We start from the raw sequence: 22,749 nt of genomic DNA on the forward strand, positions 1-22,749 counted from the left end.
AAGGCCTCCTTTAGTTCCATCTGTTCCTCCATCTCTCTCTGGGACTTCCTCCTCAATCCCTCCATCCTCTCTACCTCGGTCTCCCCCTCATCCACCTGTCTCTTCAGAGCCTTCACACGCAGAGACAGCTACAACACAGAGGAATCAGTCAGGGTGAGAGAGAGAGAGAGTGTGTGTGTGTGTGTGTGTGTGTGTGTGTGTGTGTGTGTGTGTGTGTGTGTGTGTGTGTGTGTGTGTGTGTGTGTGTGTGTGTGTGTGTGTGTGTGTGTGTGTGTGTGTGTGCGTGTGTGTGTGTGTACCTGGTCTCTCTGTTCTGTGTGTTGGTGTCTCTCTTCCTCCAGGGTAAAGTTGAGCTCCTTCAGTTTCTTCTCCAGGCGACGCTGAGACGACAACATGGAGTTCTTCTCCCTAAGACACACACACACGTTTAGCACAAACATGAACAAGGTGATTCTGGATACAGATGTGTGACCAGTTCATAATATCATAAGCTTTAAGGTACACTTCTCTAACTAACAGTGAACTACCATACCAAACACAAAATCAGCTTTGGTTACAAAATATCATATTCCAGACTATGTGGTGCATTGTGGCGTCTGTAGTTCCTGGGGTGTGGTGCATTGTGGGACGTGTAGTGTGCGGTGTACCTATCCTCGCTGTGGAGGCGTTCCTCCAACTCGTGAACTTTACTCTCCAGCTGAGCCACTCCTACAGAGGAGCGAGACTGACCCTCCATATCAGATACTCTGGTCTTCAACTCCTTCAACTGGAGAGAGAGAGAGATTTAAGCATAATCAATCATCACTCAGACCTTAAGATCATTTCAGTGGAGACACAGACTTAACGTACATGTCTTTCTAGGGCATTCTTGTCCAGCTCCAGGTCCTGTCTGGAGGATCTCTCCTGCATCAGCTCTGAACGCAGCTGCTCCATCTGCACACAGACAGAGAGACAGAAGAGCGCCAGACAGAGGAGCGCCAGACAGAGGAGCGCCAGACAGAGGAGCGCCAGACAGAGGAGCGCCAGACAGAGGAACACCAGACAGAGTGAGGGGAGAAAGAGGGTGAGGAGAGAAATAACAAATACATTATTTTCCTAGCTTGGTCCTGGTTCTTTCAACTGTTAACCAACAGACTGGTGAAAGCTGCTAGACACACATTTATAGTGTGTGTGTGTATACCTGGTCTCTGGTCCTGGTGACTCTGTCAGTGAGTAGCTCCACAGATCCCTTCTCCTCCTCCAGCTCCAGCTCCAGTCGTTTCACCTTGTCCTCCGTGCTGCGGAGATCCCTGCTCTTGTCTGTGAGGCTGCTCCTGCTGTTCTCCAGTTCAGCCTCTAGGTGGTGCAGGCGGTTGGTGAGCAGCTCCTTGTCCAGCTGAACATTGTCTCGCTCCTCAACCACAGAGAGCAGCTCCTTCTTCTGACGGGACACCTGGCGCACGACACACACACACACACACACACACACACACACACACACACACACACACTGGATTAAAGCATTAAAGACAAATCACCTTCACCCCTCAAACTCATCTCTGGACTTCAAAGCCAGTTCCACTGTGTTTTTTCATTGTTCCCCTCTAATCAGGGACCAATTTAGACCTGGGACACCAGGTGGGTACAATTCATTAGCAGGTAGAAGAAAAAAGCAGCAGGCTCCGGCAGGGTGAGAGTTGACTAGCCCTGACGAATACCATCACCTCCTGAAGACCCTTTCCTCCTCTGTCTCCTCTCGCTTTCCCTCCTCTCACCCCGTCCGTCCCTTCCTCCCTCCATCCATCCATCCATCTCTCTCACCTCCTGAAGACCCTTTCCTCCTCTGTCTCCTCCCTCTTTCCCTCCTCCTCTCTCACCCCGTCCCTTCCTCTCTCACCTCCTGAAGACCCTTTCCTCCTCTGTCTCCTCCCTCTTTCCCTCCTCCTCCTCCTCTCTCACCCTGTCCCTTCCTCCCTCCCTCCATCCATCTCTCTCTCACCTCCTGAAGACCCTTTCCTCCTCAGTCTCCTCTCTTTTCCTCCTCCTCTCTCACCCTGTCCCTTCCTCTCTCTCACCTCCTCTTCCAGTCTCTTGAGGGAGGTCTGGCTCCTCTCCAGTTCTACCAGTGTGTCATTGCCCTGCCTCTGGGCCTCCTGTGTCTCACTGCGAGATCTCTCTCTGTTCCTCCAGCTGGGCCTGAGAACCTGCACCTCCTCACCAGACGACTGGGACAGAGACTCAAACTACATGGACAGAGAAAGAGGCAGAGTGAGAGTAGGGAGAGAGCGAGGAGTAAGTAGACAGAGAGAGAGATTTTTATTTGCACAGTGTACATTTGTAAACACAGCACTTCAATGCAGTACACAGAGCATCAGAAAAACCCATGTAGACACATACTCCTCACCTCCTTATTGAGTTTGTCCAGGGACCGCTCCTGCTGTCTCCTCTGTTCCTCCAGCTGTGTGTTGGTCTGTGTGAGCTGGTCCCTCTCCTTCTCCCTGTCCTCCAGACGCAGGCTGAGCTGCCGGTGGTCCTGGCCCAGCCGAGAGGCTCCTCTCCTGGCCTCATCAAGCTCCTGCCTCAGCTCCCTCAACTCCGCCTGGAGGGACAGCTCTGCCTCCGAACTCTCTGATGCACTGGAAGCCAGCTGAGACTGGGGACACACACACAAATACATACTGTGAAACAACACACCCACTAACAAAGAGCTGTGAGAAAGAGGTAGTGTAACGTGTGTGTATGTCTCACCTCCAGGCGTGAGAGTTTCTCTCGGAGGCGTGTGTTAGCTGCCTCCTGCTCCTGCTGTGAGTCTCTGAGAGCGTTTAGTTCTGTCTGGGTTCTGGCCAGCCGCTCTGTGTTTGACTGCAGCTCCTGCTCAGTGCTGGAGAGTTTCTCTCCCAGTCGGTCTCTCTCCCCACGAGCATCAGTCAACTCTGACTGCAGGCCAGACACGACCGATAGGTCAGGGAGCTATGGAGAGAAACAAAAGAGGTGAGTGGTTGAGAGAAGGATGGAGATGATGAATATAAGGGAGGAAAAGTGGCCATCTTTCCCAGTCACATAGCTGGTACTACACAACACACACCTGTTTGGTTCTCTCCTGGGCCTTGGCCAGATCCTCTTTGGCTCGATTTGATTGGCCCTCAGCCTGTCCATCTCATACTTGAGCTCCGCCTCCTGCTCCTGGTTGGCCTTCTTCAGGGAGATTACCTCCATGACCTTTTTATCGAGCTCCGCCCTTTTCTTCTCTGCCTCTGATTGGGCCTGCTGCAGATCGGCACGCAAACTCTGCAGCTCCTGACATGACAGTGGAGAACAGTGTCAGTGTGTACCTTGTTGAGAGTGTGTGTGTCAGAATCAGTGTGTGTGTGTGTGTGTGTGTGTGTGTGTGTGTGTGTGTGTGTGTGTGTGTGTGTGTGTGTGTGTGTGTGTGTGTGTGTGTGTACCTGGTTGAGTGTGTGTGTATGACTGGGGTCTGGTATCTGCTGTTTCATGGTGTTGACCCTCTCCTGTACTTCATTCAGTTCTTCCTCAAGCTCCTCTTTCTCCAGACGAGCCTGCAGCATCCTGCAACACAAACACACACCATTTTAACCAATTAAAGATATCCATTTCAAAATCTAGAAATCAAGGCACAGATGAGCACTGATCAGACATAATTTAGTTTGATCACAGAAGCTACAGTTCAATCTCCAATGCTGATATCAGTCCCTCAAAGTTGATCAAACATTTAGTTGTTAAAATGAAGTCATTCTACAGTATCACACAGTCAGTCAAATAGAGAAACACAGAAGCTGGTTTAACTGGAATGTCAGCTACACGGCCATAAATCCCGGCTATTAACCGCAGCTATTAAAATCCTCTAGAGAGGATTCTAAAATATGGAACTGTACCACAGCTACTAACATGCATGCAGCCCATGCAAAAAAAACAGCTCTCTAGTTTAAACAGACATTTTGCTGGGATTTTTTCAATATCTTAATTACATTTCCACGGGGTCGCAGAAATTATAGGCTAAGGGTTAGCACGGCTGGCTACTGGCACGGCTGGCTACTGGCACGGCTGGCTACTGGCACGGCTGGCTACTGGCACGGCTGGCTACTGGCACGGCTGGCTACTGGCACGGCTGGCTACTGGCACGGCTATAACCTATATAGGCTCCCTCAGGGTGGCTCAGGGGTGATGGGCGTGTCTCTAGTCAATAAGACACGAGAGGAGGAGACGGTACAGAATGGGAGAACAGAAATGGGACATGTGGATGGTTACATAGATGTATACATGGATGGTTGAAAAACAGGAAGAGATGTGTAAGACTTGGTAAGTGAAGTGTGTGTGTGTGTACAGTACCAGTCATTTTTTTACTTAAGTAAATTAAATAACTTATTTTTCTTAAAACTGCATTGTTGGTTAAAAGTAAGCATGTCACAGTAAGGTTGTATTCTCTGTAGGTGCGTGTACTCACTCCTGTTTGGTGGTCCGTAGTTCATCTCTAGTATTGTGGAACTGCGTCATCCAGTGGCCACTCTCGTCCCTGCAGTCTTCCAGCTGCTGCTGTAGAGTACGCACCGACGCATTCACACGCAACCGCTCTGACTCGATACCCGCCTGAGACTGGGGAGAGAGAGAAGAGAGGGGGAGAGAGGATATGAGAGAGTGTAGGGAGAGAGAGGGAGGGTGGATATGAGATTGTGTGGAGAAAGAGAGAGAGGTAGGGGGAGAGAAGAGAGGGAGGGTGGTTATGAGAGAGTGTGGGGAGAGAGAGGGAGGGTGGATAAGAGAGTGTGGGGAGAGAGGGGTAGGGGGAGAGAAGAGATGGAGGATGGATATGAGAGAGAGAGTGGGGAGAGAGAGGGAGTAAGACATGTCATTAAGACGTGTCATTGTGCAGTCAAACGTAACAGTGTAATCACTTGTTGTTCCTGCTATAATGCCCGGTGTGAAGCAAGTCCAGTGGGTCTCAATCACTTCACGCTCTGCTGCTCCCTCAGTGCACGCGTGTGGGTGGGAAAGAGCTCTCAAGTAAGAATCTGACTACCGTTTTCCACCGGTTGTATCCTGTGGCCATGGTGAATAAACGCTGAAACGTGTGTGTGTGTACCTGTGAGACCTGCTCCACGGTACTCCTCAGTCTCTCCATGTCAGTGCTGTACTGTTCTCGAAATGTCTCCATGTCTTTGTCGTGCGTGGCCACCTCGTCCTTCAGAGCTCCCTTCAGGGCCGTCAGCTCCCTCTCTCTCTGTCTCAGAGAATCCTCCAGCTTCTGCTTCAACATGGACACCTCCAACAGAGACGCTTGACAAGTCACCAGGTCCTGTAGACACACAATACACACATAACACATTCTACAGGACAGTTACAAAGAGTGCACAACAAAGATATTGTGTCTCAAGTCCACCCAAATGTTGTGTTACCGTCTTGTTGCCGTTCTCGGTCCTCAGCTCCTCCTGTAGCTCGCCCAGTCGGTCCTCCATCTCTCTGACTCTGGACTCAGCACTCTCTCTCCCATACGCAACTGACTCAACCTGACAGAGACCGTGATTTATTCATTTAACTTTTATTTCTACAGGTCATTCTCATTGAGATAAAATCTATTTTACAAGAGAGATCTGATGCTCTTTATCTCAACACTAACAAAGAACCTTTCAATAAGCCATCATTATAACCAGTTCTGATCCAGCAGCCTGGAGTCACTTTCAACCTGCCTGGTTGGTCTCAAGGTTTCCTTCTACCCAGGTCATTTGTCCTGCTCACTGTTACTCACTCAGAGTGTGTCTGGTGTAGTTCAGTCTTTTTCCTGTCCACAGTCTCCTGGAGCTGCATGTTCTCATCCAGACATGAATCCAGCTCTGCCTTTAACACAGGGTCAGAGCTGCCCACAGAGCCCTATGCACACACACAGTCCTGTACTGTAGGCTACATGACCACCACAACATCAGACAACGACAGACAGTGGAGAGGTGACAGAGTGGTAGTATTTAATTACACCATTAGAAATATTTTGGAGAACAGGCATGATTCTCTATTTAAACATGATGTGTGTCTGTGTGTTCTTCAGAATGGTGTCAGACAGGCTTTAATCCTCACTGTAGAATTCACATACATGATTAAGTGATTATAGGGTGTTAGAGTTAAATACCAGCCCAACTCCCTTAAGCCAACACATAATGACTCATTATCAGATAGAATACTGTGTGTGTGTCCACCTCTAACCCAACAGGTTTAAACTGGTTTAAAAATCATCTGTAGTCCATTTACAGGGCTTTTAGGGCATTCGGATTGGACTGCCACTAAAAACATCAGCTCCTCTCAGAAAACGCACACACGGTGGGCTCAGCTGGTGTGTGTACTGTTGAAACAGCTCACCGTGAGAGCCTCCTAAGTGCCAAACAAACACCATCGCTCCACTCTTTCCATCACGTCCCAAATGATCACTCCTTCCTATTTTTCTCCTACTCTCCTCCACTCACCCTCTCCTCCTGTAGAGAGGTCTGTAGCTCCATCATCTTCCTCTCCAGATCCCTCTTTTCTCTCCTCCACTCCTCACCAGAACTCTCACTGGACTGAGGGGGAGAGTGACTTTAGTGGATACCCCATAGAATGACAGCTAGCACCACAAATGACAAACTGAAATAAGAGGATGAGCAGTCCTACGGAGGTGTATAGAGATGTATATTAGAGTACTACAGAAGTGTCTAATAGAGTACTACAGAAGTGTCTAATAGAGTACTACAGAGATGTATAGAGATGTACAGTGGGGAGAACAAGTATTTGACACACTGCCGATTTTGCAGGCTTTCCTACTTACAAAGCATGTAGAGGTCTGTCATTTTTATCATAGGTACATTTCAACTGTGAGAGACTGAATCTAAAACAAAAATCCAGAAAAAAAATCACATTATGATTTTAAAGTAATTAATTTGCATTTTATTGCATTACATAAGTATTTGATCACCTACCAACCAGTAAGAATTCCATCTCTCACAGACCTGTTAGTTTTTCTTTAAGAATCCCTCCTGTTCTCCACTCATTACCTGTATTAACTGCACCTGTTTGAACTCGTTACCTGTATAAAAGACACCGGTCCACACACTCAAACAGACTCCAACCTCTCCACAATGGCCAAGACCAGAGAGTTGTGTAAGGACATCAGGGATAAAATTGTAGACCTGCACAAGGTTGGGATGGGCTACAGGACAATAGGCAAGCAGCTTGATGAGAAGGCAACAACTGGCGCAATTATTAGAAAATGGAAGAAGTTCAAGATGACGGTCAATCACCCTTGGTCTGAGGCTCCATGCAAGATCTCACCTTGTGGGGCATCAATGATCATGAGGAAGGTGAGGGATCAGCCCAGAACTACACGGCAGGACCTGGTCATTGACCTGAAGAGAGCTGGGACCACAGTCTCAAAGAAAACCATTAGTAACACACTACGCCGTCATGGATTAAAATCCTGCAGCGCACACAAGGTCCACCTGCTCAAGCCAGCACATGTCCAGGCCTGTCTGAAGTTTACCAATGACCATCTGGATCATCCAGAGGAGGAATGGGAGAAGGTCATGTGGTCTGATGAGATAAAAATATAGCTTTTTGGTCTAAACTCCACTGGCCGTGTTTGGAGGAAGAAGAAGGAGTACAACCCCAAGAACAGCATCCCAACCGTGAAGCATGGAGGTGGAAACATCATTCTTTGGCGATGCTTTTCTGCAAAGGGGACAGGACGACTGCACCGTATTGATGGGAGGATGGATGGGGCCATGTATCGCGAGATCTTGGCCAACAACCTCCTTCCCTCAGTAAGAGGTGTTTTATTTAACCCATTTTAGAATTAGGCTGTAACAACAAAAACGTGGAAAAAGTCAAGGGGTCTGAATACTCCAAAGGCACTGTATATTAAAGTACCTTGAGTCCCTGGATCTTCTGGAAGATCACCCTGACTTTGTGTCTGATGACTGAGTCCCTCTCACTAGTCCTGTGGGGTGAACAACAGGTCAAACACACATGGTCAGAAGGATGTTGATAACTGGCCTGAATTAATATTGAATGACACCGTAAGATAACTGCTGTACCCTTCTCTGAGGACACTGTAGATGGTCTGCATGACCTGCTCCTCCTCACTGGTGACCTCTGAACTCTGAAGCAGATCAGGGGTCACCTTTAGACAGAGCTCAGTGTTAGTATGTTTTTAAACTTTACTGGAGGTATTGATAATGTACTAGCTAAGTATACCGCTCTCCCCTCCCGTCCAGCCTCTTACCAGCGGGTCTGTCCGATTGGCTGACGGCATCTCCACAGCGACAAACCTCCCCGGCGGAGCCCACTGACTGGCTGGGTGGGGTGTTGCCTTACTGACGGAGCCTTGGCCCTGCCCCAGGCTGCTCTGAGTGGAGGAGGGAGAGGAGGAGTAGGGGTTGGGGGTGAGAGAGGGTGAAGGGGAGTAGGGGTTGGGGGCGAGGGAAGAGGAGATGGGGTTTCTAGAGTCCTCTGCTACAGGAGAGCGCCCCCTCTGTTGTTCTCTGGTACTGCTGCTGCCATCAAACCTGCTGATCAGTCTGTTGACGGGGGTCTGGGGGTGGGGCTGTGTTGGGTAAGGAAGGCTCTGGGGGTGGAGGTGTGCCATGGTCAGCTGCTCTGTTTGGGAAGGATGGAGGTCAGGGGCATACTGACTCCCCCCTCCCCTCCCCAGTGACCCATTGAGCCCAGACTGATACGACCCACACATTATATTCCTCCCCTTACCACCCTCCCTCACCCCTCTTTCCATTCTCTCTTCCACGACCCCAATCCCTCCATCCAGGTTCCCATAGCTACCAGACCTCCCATCCCCTGGTGGTCTCCCAAATCCTCCTCCCCCCTCACTCTCCAGTAATGAACCATGTGACTGTGCCCTGCGTAACGCCCCTCCTGGCCCTCCTCCCCCCTCTCCCTCTCCCCCTCCCTCCTCTCGGTCTCTCCTGCGGGGCAGACTGCCGTAACCCGGGGGGTAGTGGGTACGGAGCTGCACCCCATACGAATCTCCCTTTGGGCCCCTGTCCTTCATAACCACATAGGGTTGTCCAGCGATGCCCTGGACCCTGACAGCCACCCCATACTTAGAGGTGGAGGGGGGCTTGGATCTCAGCTGGGTCGAGGGGAGCCCCCCTGCTGAGTCGTTGATGAAGCGGATCTGAACCCCGTAGTCCACGGGGCTCTTCCGACCTGACGGAGTACTCATACTGGGGAGGGAGAGAGCGAGAGGGGACGGTGCGGAGGAGGAGAGACAGGGAAAGGGGAGAGAAAGTGGAGAGGGGGAAAGACAATATTAATATAGCTATTCCAAGTGTTATACTTTAAAGAAGTGAATGTGACAGCAGTAATATATTATTTTCTTTCCCGGGAAAGGTCGTCAACTGAATATCTGACTGGTATGAATGTCATGCAGACACACAGAAAGAGGGTGGACTGTGTGCGTTTCTATTGGGTTTGCAAGTTACAAAGGTGTGTGAGAGAATGAGTCTCAGTGGAGTTGCTTTAGAATGGACTTTGTTCATAGTGACCTTCATTATTCATTAACCTGGAAACACACACCCCCTTACCTCCCACTCTCTGGCTCCCCTTACGTGTACTCTCTTGCTCTCTCTCTTGACTTCCACTTGGTTTAGTTTATCATCTTCCCTGCCTAGGCCAGGCCAGGCCAGCCTTGCCCAAACAGCACAGTAAAGGTGAGACTCCTTCCTCAATCTAGGATCTTTATGTGTAATCACACATGATCCATAGCCAGTCCTTGTGAAGGATCATCCCTCTGGTTCCCTCAGTATGCCTCATTAACACGGTCAGCTGTCATGACTAGGTCATTACACCGCATGCCTCATTAACATGGTCAGCTGTCATGACTAGGTCATTACACCGCATGCCTCATTAACATGGTCAGCTGTCATGACTAGGTCATTACACCGCATGCCTCATTAACATGGTCAGCTGTCATGACTAGGTCATTACACCGCATGCCTCATTAACATGGTCAGCTGTCATGACTAGGTCATTACACCGCATGCCTCATTAACATGGTCAGCTGTCATGACTAGGTCATTACACCGCATGCCTCATTAACATGGTCAGCTGTCATGACTAGGTCATTACACCGCATGCCTCATTAACATGGTCAGCTGTCATGACTAGGTCATTACACCGCATGCCTCATTAACATGGTCAGCTGTCATGACTAGGTCATTACACCGCATGCCTCATTAACATGGTCAGCTGTCATGACTAGGTCATTACACCGCATGCCTCATTAACATGGTCAGCTGTCATGACTAGGTCATTACACCGCATGCCTCATTAACATGGTCAGCTGTCATGACTAGGTCATTACACCGCATGCCTCATTAACATGGTCAGCTGTCATGACTAGGTCATTACACCGCATGCCTCATTAACATGGTCAGCTGTCATGACTAGGTCATTACACCGCATGCCTCATTAACATGGTCAGCTGTCATGACTAGGTCATTACACCGCATGCCTCATTAACATGGTCAGCTGTCATCACTAGGTCATTACACCGCATGCCTCATTAACATGGTCAGCTGTCATCACACCACATGCCTCATTAACATGGTCAGCTGTCATGACTAGGTCATTACACCGCATGCCTCATTAACATGGTCAGCTGTCATGACTAGGTCATTACACCGCATGCCTCATTAACATGGTCAGCTGTCATGACTAGGTCATTACACCGCATGCCTCATTAACATGGTCAGCTGTCATGACTAGGTCATTACACCGCATGCCTCATTAACATGGTCAGCTGTCATGACTAGGTCATTACACCGCATGCCTCATTAACATGGTCAGCTGTCATGACTAGGTCATCACACCGCATGCCTCATTAACATGGTCAGCTGTCATGACTAGGTCATCACACCGCATGCCTCATTAACATGGTCAGCTGTCATGACTAGGTCATTACACCGCATGCCTCATTAACATGGTCAGCTGTCATCATTACACCGCATGCCTAGGTCATTCACACACCGCATGCCTCATTAACATGGTCAGCTGTCATCACACCGCATGTCATTAACTTGGTCAGCTGTCATGCCCGCATTAAACATGGTCAGCTGTCATCACACCGCATGCCTCATTAACATGGTGGTCATCACACTTAACTTGGTCAGCTGTCATCACACGCATGCCTCATTAACATGGTCAGCTGTCATCACACCGCATGCCTCATTAACTTGGTCAGCTGTCATCACACCGCATGCCTCATTAACTTGGTCAGCTGTCATCACACCGCATGCCTCATTAACATGGTCAGCTGTCATCACACCGCATGCCTCATTAACATGGTCAGCTGTCATCACACCGCATGCCTCATTAACATGGTCAGCTGTCATCACACCGCATGCCTCATTAACATGGTCAGCTGTCATCACTAGGTCAGCTGTCATCACACCGCATGCCTCATTAACATGGTCAGCTGTCATCACTAGGTCATCACACCGCATGCCTCATTAACATGGTCAGCTGTCATCACACCGCATGCCTCATTAACATGGTCAGCTGTCATCACACCGCATGCCTCATTAACATGGTCAGCTGTCATCACACCGCATGCCTCATTAACATGGTCAGCTGTCATCACTAGGTCATTACACCGCATGCCTCATTAACATGGTCAGCTGTCACCACTAGGTCATTACACCGCATGCCTCATTAACATGGTCAGCTGTCACGACTAGGTCATTACACCGCATGCCTCATTAACATGGTCAGCTGTCATCACACCGCATGCCTCATTAACATGGTCAGCTGTCATGACTAGGTCATTACACCGCATGCCTCATTAACATGGTCAGCTGTCATGACTAGGTCATTACACCGCATGCCTCATTAACATGGTCAGCTGTCATGACTAGGTCATTACACCGCATGCCTCATTAACATGGTCAGCTGTCATGACTAGGTCATTCACACCGCATGCCTCATTAACATGGTCAGCTGTCATGACTAGGTCATTACACCGCATGCCTCATTAACATGGTCAGCTGTCATGACTAGGTCATTACACCGCATGCCTCATTAACATGGTCAGCTGTCATGACTCAGGTCATTACACCGCATGCCTCATTAACATGGTCAGCTGTCATGACTAGGTCATTACACCGCATGCCTCATTAACATGGTCAGCTGTCATGACTAGGTCATTACACCGCATGCCTCATTAACATGGTCAGCTGTCATGACTAGGTCATTACACCGCATGCCTCATTAACATGGTCAGCTGTCATGACTGGTCAGCTGTCATGACTAGGTCATTACACCGCATGCCTCATTAACATGGTCAGCTGTCATGACTAGGTCATTACACCGCATGCCTCATTAACATGGTCAGCTGTCATGACTAGGTCATTACACCGCATGCCTCATTAACATGGTCAGCTGTCATGACATTACACCGCATGCCTCATTAACATGGTCAGCTGTCATGCCTCATTAACATGGTCAGCTGTCATGACTAGGTCATTACACCGCATGCCTCATTAACATGGTCAGCTGTCATGACTAGGTCATTACACCGCATGCCTCATTAACATGGTCAGCTGTCATGACTAGGTCATTACACCGCATGCCTCATTAACATGGTCAGCTGTCATGACTAGGTCATTACACCGCATGCCTCATTAACATGGTCAGCTGTCATGACTAGGTCATTACACCGCATGCCTCATTAACATGGTCAGCTGTCATGACTAGGTCATTACACCGCATGCCTCATTAACATGGTCAGCTGTCATGACTAGGTCATTACACCGCATGCCTCATTAACATGGTCAGCTGTCATGACTAGGTCATTACACCGCATGCCTCATTAACATGGTCAGCTGTCATGACTAGGTCATTACACCGCATGCCTCATTAACATGGTCAGCTGTCATGACTAGGTCATTACACCGCATGCCTCATTAACATGGTCAGCTGTCATCACATTACCACATGCCTCATTAACATGCCTCATTAACATGCCTCATTAACAGCTGTCATGACTAGGTCATTACACCGCATGCCTCATTAACATGGTCAGCTGTCATGACTAGGTCATTACACCGCATGCCTCATTAACATGGTCAGCTGTCATGACTAGGCCTCATTAACATGGTCAGCTGTCATGCCTCATGCCTCATAACATGGTCAGCTGTCATGACTAGGTCATCACACCGCATGCCTCATTAACATGGTCAGCTGTCATGACTAGACTGCCTCATTAACATGGTCAGCTGTCACTACATCACACCGCATGCCTCATTAACATGGTCAGCTGTCATGACTAGGTCATTACACCGCATGCCTCATTAACATGGTCAGCTGTCATGACTAGGTCATCACACCGCATGCCTCATTAACATGGTCAGCTGTCATGACTGGTCATTACACCGCATGCCTCATTAACATGGTCAGCTGTCATCACACATTACACCGCATGCCTCATTAACATGGTCAGCTGTCATGCATGCTCATTAACATGGTCAGCTGTCATGACTAGGTCATTACACCGCATGCCTCATTAACATGGTCAGCTGTCATGACTACATTACACCGCATGCCTCATTAACATGGTCAGCTGTCATCAGGTCATTACACGCATGCCTCATTAACATGGTCAGCTGTCATGACTAGGTCATTACACCGCATGCCTCATTAACATGGTCAGCTGTCATCACTAGGTCATTACACCGCATGCCTCATTAACATGGTCAGCTGTCATGACTGGTCATTACACCGCATGCCTCATTAACATGGTCAGCTGTCATGACACATTACACATGCCTCATTAACATGGTCAGCTGTCATCACACCATTACACCTCATGCCTCATTAACATGGTCAGCTGTCATCACTAGTCATTACACCGCATGCCTCATTAACATGGTCAGCTGTCATCACTAGGTCATTACACCGCATGCCTCATTAACATGGTCAGCTGTCATGACTAGGTCATTACACCGCATGCCTCATTAACATGGTCAGCTGTCATGACTAGGTCATTACACCGCATGCCTCATTAACATGGTCAGCTGTCATGCATGCCTCAGGTCAGCTGTCATCACATTACGCATGCCTCATTAACATGGTCAGCTGTCATGACTAGGTCATTACACCGCATGCCTCATTAACATGGTCAGCTGTCATGACTAGGTCATTACACCGCATGCCTCATTAACATGGTCAGCTGTCATGACTAGGTCATTACACCGCATGCCTCATTAACATGGTCAGCTGTCATGACTAGGTCATTACACCGCATGCCTCATTAACATGGTCAGCTGTCATGACTAGGTCATTACACCGCATGCCTCATTAACATGGTCAGCTGTCATGACTAGGTCATTACACCGCATGCCTCATTAACATGGTCAGCTGTCATGACTAGGTCATTACACCGCATGCCTCATTAACATGGTCAGCTGTCATGACTAGGTCATTACACCGCATGCCTCATTAACATGGTCAGCTGTCATGACTAGGTCATTACACCGCATGCCTCATTAACATGGTCAGCTGTCATGACTAGGTCATTACACCGCATGCCTCATTAACATGGTCAGCTGTCATGACTAGGTCATTACACCGCATGCCTCATTAACATGGTCAGCTGTCATGACATTACACCGCATGCCTCAGGTCATTACACCGCATGCCTCATTAACATGGTCAGCTGTCATGACTAGGTCATTACACCGCATGCCTCATTAACATGGTCAGCTGTCATGACTAGGTCATTACACCGCATGCCTCATTAACATGGTCAGCTGTCATGACTAGGTCATTACACCGCATGCCTCATTAACATGGTCAGCTGTCATGACTAGGTCATTACACCGCATGCCTCATTAACATGGTCAGCTGTCATGACTAGGTCATTACACCGCATGCCTCATTAACATGGTCAGCTGTCATGACTAGGTCATTACACCGCATGCCTCATTAACATGGTCAGCTGTCATGACTAGGTCATTACACCGCATGCCTCATTAACATGGTCAGCTGTCATGACTAGGTCATTACACCGCATGCCTCATTAACATGGTCAGCTGTCATGACTAGGTCATTACACCGCATGCCTCATTAACATGGTCAGCTGTCATGACTAGGTCATTACACCGCATGCCTCATTAACATGGTCAGCTGTCATGACTAGGTCATTACACCGCATGCCTCATTAACATGGTCAGCTGTCATGACTAGGTCATCACACCGCATGCCTCATTAACATGGTCAGCTGTCATGACTAGGTCATTACACCGCATGCCTCATTAACATGGTCAGCTGTCATGACTAGGTCATTACACCGCATGCCTCATTAACATGGTCAGCTGTCATGACTAGGTCATTACACCGCATGCCTCATTAACATGGTCAGCTGTCATGACTAGGTCATTACACCGCATGCCTCATTAACATGGTCAGCTGTCATGATTACACCGCATGCCTCATTAACATGGTCAGCTGTCATGACTACACCGCATGCCTCATTAACATGGTCAGCTGTCATGACTAGGTCATTACACCGCATGCCTCATTAACATGGTCAGCTGTCATGACTAGGTCATTACACCGCATGCCTCATTAACATGGTCAGCTGTCATGACTAGGTCATCACACCGCATGCCTCATTAACATGGTCAGCTGTCATGACTAGGTCATGCCTGCCTCATTAACATGGTCAGCTGTCATGACTAGGTCATTACACCGCATGCCTCATTAACATGGTCAGCTGTCATCACAGGTCATCATGCCTCATTAACATGGTCAGCTGTCATCACTATGCCTCATTAACATGTCATCACACCGCATGCCTCATTAACATGGTCAGCTGTCATCACAGGTCATTAACGCTATCACCCGCATGCCTCATTAACTTGGTCAGCTGTCATCACACCGCATGCCTCATTAACTTGGTCAGCTGTCATCACACCGCATGCCTCATTAACATGGTCAGCTGTCATGACTAGGTCATTACACCGCATGCCTCATTAACATGGTCAGCTGTCATCACACCACATGCCTCATTAACATGGTCAGCTGTCATGATGCCTCATTAACATGGTCAGCTGTCACACCGCATGCCTCATTAACATGGTCAGCTGTCATCACTAGGTCATTACACCGCATGCCTCATTAACATGGTCAGCTGTCATCACTAGGTCATCACACCGCATGCCTCATTAACATGGTCAGCTGTCATCACACCGCATGCCTCATTAACATGGTCAGCTGTCATCACACCGCATGCCTCATTAACATGGTCAGCTGTCATGACTAGGTCATTACACCGCATGCCTCATTAACATGGTCAGCTGTCATGATGCTCATTAACATGGTCATTACACCACATGCCTCATTAACATGGTCAGCTGTCATGACTAGGTCATTACACCGCATGCCTCATTAACATGGTCAGCTGTCATGACTAGGTCATTACACCGCATGCCTCATTAACATGGTCAGCTGTCATGACTAGGTCATTACACCGCATGCCTCATTAACATGGTCAGCTGTCATGACTAGGTCATTACACCGCATGCCTCATTAACATGGTCAGCTGTCATGACTAGGTCATTACACCGCATGCCTCATTAACATGGTCAGCTGTCATCTACATTACACCGCATGCCTCATTAACATGGTCAGCTGTCATGACTAGGTCATTACACCGCATGCCTCATTAACATGGTCAGCTGTCATCACTAGGTCATTACACCGCATGCCTCATTAACATGGTCAGCTGTCATGACTAGGTCATTACACCGCATGCCTCATTAACATGGTCAGCTGTCATGACTAGGTCATTACACCGCTGTCATGACTAGGTCATTACACCGCATGCCTCATTAACATGGTCAGCTGTCATGACTAGGTCATTACACCGCATGCCTCATTAACATGGTCAGCTGTCATGACTAGGTCATTACACCGCATGCCTCATTAACATGGTCAGCTGTCATGACTAGGTCATCATTAACATGGTCAGCTGCATGCCTCATTAAACATGGTCAGCTGTCATGACTAGGTCATTACACCGCATGCCTCATTAACATGGTCAGCTGTCATGCATGCCTCATTAACATGGTCAGCTGTCATGACTAGGTCATGCCTCATTAACATGGTCAGCTGTCATGACTAGGTCATTACACCGCATGCCTCATTAACATGGTCAGCTGTCATGACTAGGTCATTACACCGCATGCCTCATTAACATGGTCAGCTGTCATGACTAGGTCATTACACCGCATGCCTCATTAACATGGTCAGCTGTCATGACTAGGTCATTACACCGCATGCCTCATTAACATGGTCAGCTGTCATGACTAGGTCATCACACCGCATGCCTCATTAACATGGTCAGCTGTCATGACTAGGTCATCACACCGCATGCCTCATTAACATGGTCAGCTGTCATGACTAGGTCATTACACCGCATGCCTCATTAACATGGTCAGCTGTCATCACTAGGTCATTACACCGCATGCCTCATTAACATGGTCAGCTGTCATGACTAGGTCATTACACCGCATGCCTCATTAACATGGTCAGCTGTCATGACTAGGTCATTACACCGCATGCCTCATTAACATGGTCAGCTGTCATGACTAGGTCATTACACCGCATGCCTCATTAACATGGTCAGCTGTCATCACTAGGTCATTACACCGCATGCCTCATTAACATGGTCAGCTGTCATGACTAGGTCATTACACCGCATGCCTCATTAACATGGTCAGCTGTCATGACTAGGTCATTACACCGCATGCCTCATTAACATGGTCAGCTGTCATGACCTCATTAACTTGGTCATTACACCGCATGCCTCATTAACATGGTCAGCTGTCATGACTGCCTCAGGTCATTACACCCGCATGCCTCATTAACATGGTCAGTCAGCTGTCATTAACATGGTCATTGTCATGACACATTACACCGCATGCCTCATTAACATGGTCAGCTGTCATGCCTCAGGTCATTACACATTACGCATGCCTCATTAACATGGTCAGCTGTCATGACTAGGTCATTACACCGCATGCCTCATTAACATGGTCAGCTGTCATGACTAGGTCATTACACCGCATGCCTCATTAACATGGTCAGCTGTCATGACTAGGTCATTACACCGCATGCCTCATTAACATGGTCAGCTGTCATGACTAGGTCATTACACCGCATGCCTCATTAACATGGTCAGCTGTCATGACTAGGTCATTACACCGCATGCCTCATTAACATGGTCAGCTGTCATGACTAGGTCATTACACCGCATGCCTCATTAACATGGTCAGCTGTCATGACTCACACCGCATGCCTCATTAACATGGTCAGCTGTCATGACTCAGGTCATTACACCGCATGCCTCATTAACATGGTCAGCTGTCATCACCTCATTAACATGGTCAGCTGTCATGACACATTACACGCATGCCTCATTAACATGGTCAGCTGTCATGACTAGGTCATCACACCGCATGCCTCATTAACTTGGTCAGCTGTCATTACACCGCATGCCTCATTAACATGGTCAGCTGTCATCACACCGCATGCCTCATTAACATGGTCAGCTGTCATCACACCGCATGCCTCATTAACATGGTCAGCTGTCATCACTAGGTCATCACACTGCATGCCTCATTAACATGGTCAGCTGTCACGACTAGGTCATTACACCGCATGCCTCATTAACATGGTCAGCTGTCATGACTAGGTCATTACACCGCATGCCTCATTAACATGGTCAGCTGTCATGACTAGGTCATTACACCGCATGCCTCATTAACATGGTCAGCTGTCATGACTGGTCATTACACCGCATGCCTCATTAACATGGTCAGCTGTCATGACTAGGTCATTACACCGCATGCCTCATTAACATGGTCAGCTGTCATGACTAGGTCATTACACCGCATGCCTCATTAACATGGTCAGCTGTCATGACTAGGTCATTACACCGCATGCCTCATTAACATGGTCAGCTGTCATGACTAGGTCATTACACCGCATGCCTCATTAACATGGTCAGCTGTCATGACTAGGTCATTACACCGCATGCCTCATTAACATGGTCAGCTGTCATGACTAGGTCATTACACCGCATGCCTCATTAACATGGTCAGCTGTCATGACTAGGTCATTACACCGCATGCCTCATTAACATGGTCAGCTGTCATGACTAGGTCATTACACCGCATGCCTCATTAACATGGTCAGCTGTCATGACTAGGTCATTACACCGCATGCCTCATTAACATGGTCAGCTGTCATGACTAGGTCATTACACCGCATGCCTCATTAACATGGTCAGCTGTCATGACTAGGTCATTACACCGCATGCCTCATTAACATGGTCAGCTGTCATGACTAGGTCATTACACCGCATGCCTCATTAACATGGTCAGCTGTCATGACTAGGTCATTACACCGCATGCCTCATTAACATGGTCAGCTGTCATGACTAGGTCATTACACCGCATGCCTCATTAACATGGTCAGCTGTCATGACTAGGTCATTCACCGCATGCCTCATTAACATGGTCAGCTGTCATGACTAGGTCATTACACCGCATGCCTCATTAACATGGTCAGCTGTCATGACTAGGTCATTACACCGCATGCCTCATTAACATGGTCAGCTGTCATGACTAGGTCATCACACCGCATGCCTCATTAACATGGTCAGCTGTCATGACTAGGTCATTACACCGCATGCCTCATTAACATGGTCAGCTGTCATCACTAGGTCATTACACCGCATGCCTCATTAACATGGTCAGCTGTCATGACTAGGTCATTACACACATGCCTCATTAACATGGTCAGCTGTCATGACTAGGTCATTACACCGCATGCCTCATTAACATGGTCAGCTGTCATCACTAGGTCATTACACCGCATGCCTCATTAACATGGTCAGCTGTCATGACTAGGTCATTACACCGCATGCCTCATTAACATGGTCAGCTGTCATGACTAGGTCATTACACCGCATGCCTCATTAACATGGTCAGCTGTCATGACTAGGTCATTACACCGCATGCCTCATTAACATGGTCAGCTGTCATGACTAGGTCATTACACCGCATGCCTCATTAACATGGTCAGCTGTCATGACTAGGTCATTACACCGCATGCCTCATTAACATGGTCAGCTGTCATGACTAGGTCATCACACCGCATGCCTCATTAACATGGTCAGCTGTCATGACTAGGTCATCACACCGCATGCCTCATTAACATGGTCAGCTGTCATCACTAGGTCATTACAAAGCATGCCTCATTAACATGGTCAGCTGTCATCACTAGGTCATCACACCGCATGCCTCATTAACTTGGTCAGCTGTCATCACACCGCATGCCTCATTAACTTGGTCAGCTGTCATCACACCGCATGCCTCATTAACTTGGTCAGCTGTCATCACACCGCATGCCTCATTAACATGGTCAGCTGTCATCACACCGCATGCCTCATTAACATGGTCAGCTGTCATCACACCGCATGCCTCATTAACATGGTCAGCTGTCATCACTAGGTCATTACACCGCATGCCTCATTAACATGGTCAGCTGTCATCACACCGCATGCCTCATTAACATGGTCAGCTGTCATCACACCGCATGCCTCATTAACATGGTCAGCTGTCATCACACCGCATGCCTCATTAACATGGTCAGCTGTCATGACTCATTACACCGCATGCCTCATTAACATGGTCAGCTGTCATGACTAGGTCATTACACGCATGCCTCATTAACATGGTCAGCTGTCATGACAGGTCATTACACCGCATGCCTCATTAACATGGTCAGCTGTCATCACACCGCATGCCTCATTAACATGGTCAGCTGTCATGACTAGGTCATTACACCGCATGCCTCATTAACATGGTCAGCTGTCATCACATTACATTAACACACTGCATGCCTCATTAACATGGTCAGCTGTCATCACACCGCATGCCTCATTAACATGGTCAGCTGTCATCACACCGCATGCCTCATTAACATGGTCAGCTGTCATGACTAGGTCATTACACCGCATGCCTCATTAACATGGTCAGCTGTCATGACTAGGTCATTACACCACATGCCTCATTAACATGGTCAGCTGTCATGACTAGGTCATTACACCGCATGCCTCATTAACATGGTCAGCTGTCATGACTAGGTCATTACACCGCATGCCTCATTAACATGGTCAGCTGTCATGACTAGGTCATTACACCGCATGCCTCATTAACATGGTCAGCTGTCATGACTAGGTCATTACACCGCATGCCTCATTAACATGGTCAGCTGTCATGACTAGGTCATTACACCGCATGCCTCATTAACATGGTCAGCTGTCATGACTAGGTCATTACACCGCATGCCTCATTAACATGGTCAGCTGTCATGACTAGGTCATTACACCGCATGCCTCATTAACATGGTCAGCTGTCATGACTAGGTCATTACACCGCATGCCTCATTAACATGGTCAGCTGTCATGACTAGGTCATTACACCGCATGCCTCATTAACATGGTCAGCTGTCATGACTAGGTCATTACACCGCATGCCTCATTAACATGGTCAGCTGTCATGACTAGGTCATCACACCGCATGCCTCATTAACATGGTCAGCTGTCATGACTAGGTCATTACACCGCATGCCTCATTAACATGGTCAGCTGTCATCACTAGGTCATTACACCGCATGCCTCATTAACATGGTCAGCTGTCATCACACCGCATGCCTCATTAACTTGGTCAGCTGTCATCACATGCCTCATTAACATGCATGCCTCATTAACATGGTCAGCTGTCATCACACCGCATGCCTCATTAACTTGGTCAGCTGTCATCACACCGCATGCCTCATTAACTTGGTCAGCTGTCATCACACCGCATGCCTCATTAACATGGTCAGCTGTCATCACTAGGTCATCACACCGCATGCCTCATTAACTTGGTCAGCTGTCATCACACCGCATGCCTCATTAACATGGTCAGCTGTCATCACACCGCATGCCTCATTAACATGGTCAGCTGTCATCACACCGCATGCCTCATTAACATGGTCAGCTGTCATCACACCGCATGCCTCATTAACATGGTCAGCTGTCATTAACTGGTCAGCTGTCATCACACCGCATGCCTCATTAACATGGTCAGCTGTCATCACTAGGTCATTACACCGCATGCCTCATTAACATGGTCAGCTGTCATCACTAGGTCATTACACCGCATGCCTCATTAACATGGTCAGCTGTCATCACACCGCAGGTCAACATTACACCACCGCATGCCTCATTAACATGGTCAGCTGTCATGACTAGGTCATTACACCGCATGCCTCATTAACATGGTCAGCTGTCATGACTAGGTCATTACACCGCATGCCTCATTAACATGGTCAGCTGTCATGACTAGGTCATTACACCGCATGCCTCATTAACATGGTCAGCTGTCATGACTAGGTGCCTCATTAACATGGTCACTGTCATGACTAGGTCATTACACCGCATGCCTCATTAACATGGTCAGCTGTCATGACTAGGTCATTACACCGCATGCCTCATTAACATGGTCAGCTGTCATGACTAGGTCATTACACCGCATGCCTCATTAACATGGTCAGCTGTCATCACTAGGTCATTACACCGCATGCCTCATTAACATGGTCAGCTGTCATCACACCACATGCCTCATTAACATGGTCAGCTGTCATGACTAGGTCATTACACCGCATGCC

The 22,749-nt window shown here is 48.3% G+C and overlaps 2 protein-coding genes across 2 annotated transcripts in view; both read right to left on the reverse strand.

Annotated features, from left to right (window-relative positions):
- On the reverse strand, window positions 1-5,717 carry LOC124022876 (cingulin-like; the record flags this gene model as incomplete). The annotated part of the gene is given in 15 exon segments (XM_046337567.1): window positions 1-128; window positions 300-408; window positions 648-766; window positions 850-933; window positions 1,181-1,432; window positions 2,055-2,222; window positions 2,384-2,632; window positions 2,728-2,949; window positions 3,065-3,118; window positions 3,121-3,276; window positions 3,426-3,546; window positions 4,442-4,590; window positions 5,078-5,290; window positions 5,391-5,501; window positions 5,709-5,717. Coding segments are annotated over 15 exon segments (2,144 nt in total), but the record flags the coding sequence as incomplete, so codon positions are not given.
- LOC124022877 (cingulin-like) overlaps window positions 5,520-22,749 on the reverse strand; it is a 24,656-nt gene continuing 7,426 nt past the window's right edge. Inside the window, exons 2-6 of the mRNA XM_046337568.1 lie at window positions 8,237-9,194; window positions 8,049-8,134; window positions 7,882-7,951; window positions 6,447-6,539; window positions 5,520-5,862 (exon numbers count right to left, since the gene is read on the reverse strand). Of these exons, the coding sequence (XP_046193524.1) occupies window positions 5,737-5,862; window positions 6,447-6,539; window positions 7,882-7,951; window positions 8,049-8,134; window positions 8,237-9,194 (1,333 nt within the window). The 3' untranslated portion in view covers window positions 5,520-5,736. The remainder of the gene's footprint in view (window positions 5,863-6,446; window positions 6,540-7,881; window positions 7,952-8,048; window positions 8,135-8,236; window positions 9,195-22,749) is intronic.

The sequence above is a fragment of the Oncorhynchus gorbuscha genome, unplaced genomic scaffold (assembly GCF_021184085.1).
Source record: "Oncorhynchus gorbuscha isolate QuinsamMale2020 ecotype Even-year unplaced genomic scaffold, OgorEven_v1.0 Un_scaffold_1465, whole genome shotgun sequence".
Lineage (NCBI taxonomy): Eukaryota > Metazoa > Chordata > Actinopteri > Salmoniformes > Salmonidae > Oncorhynchus > Oncorhynchus gorbuscha.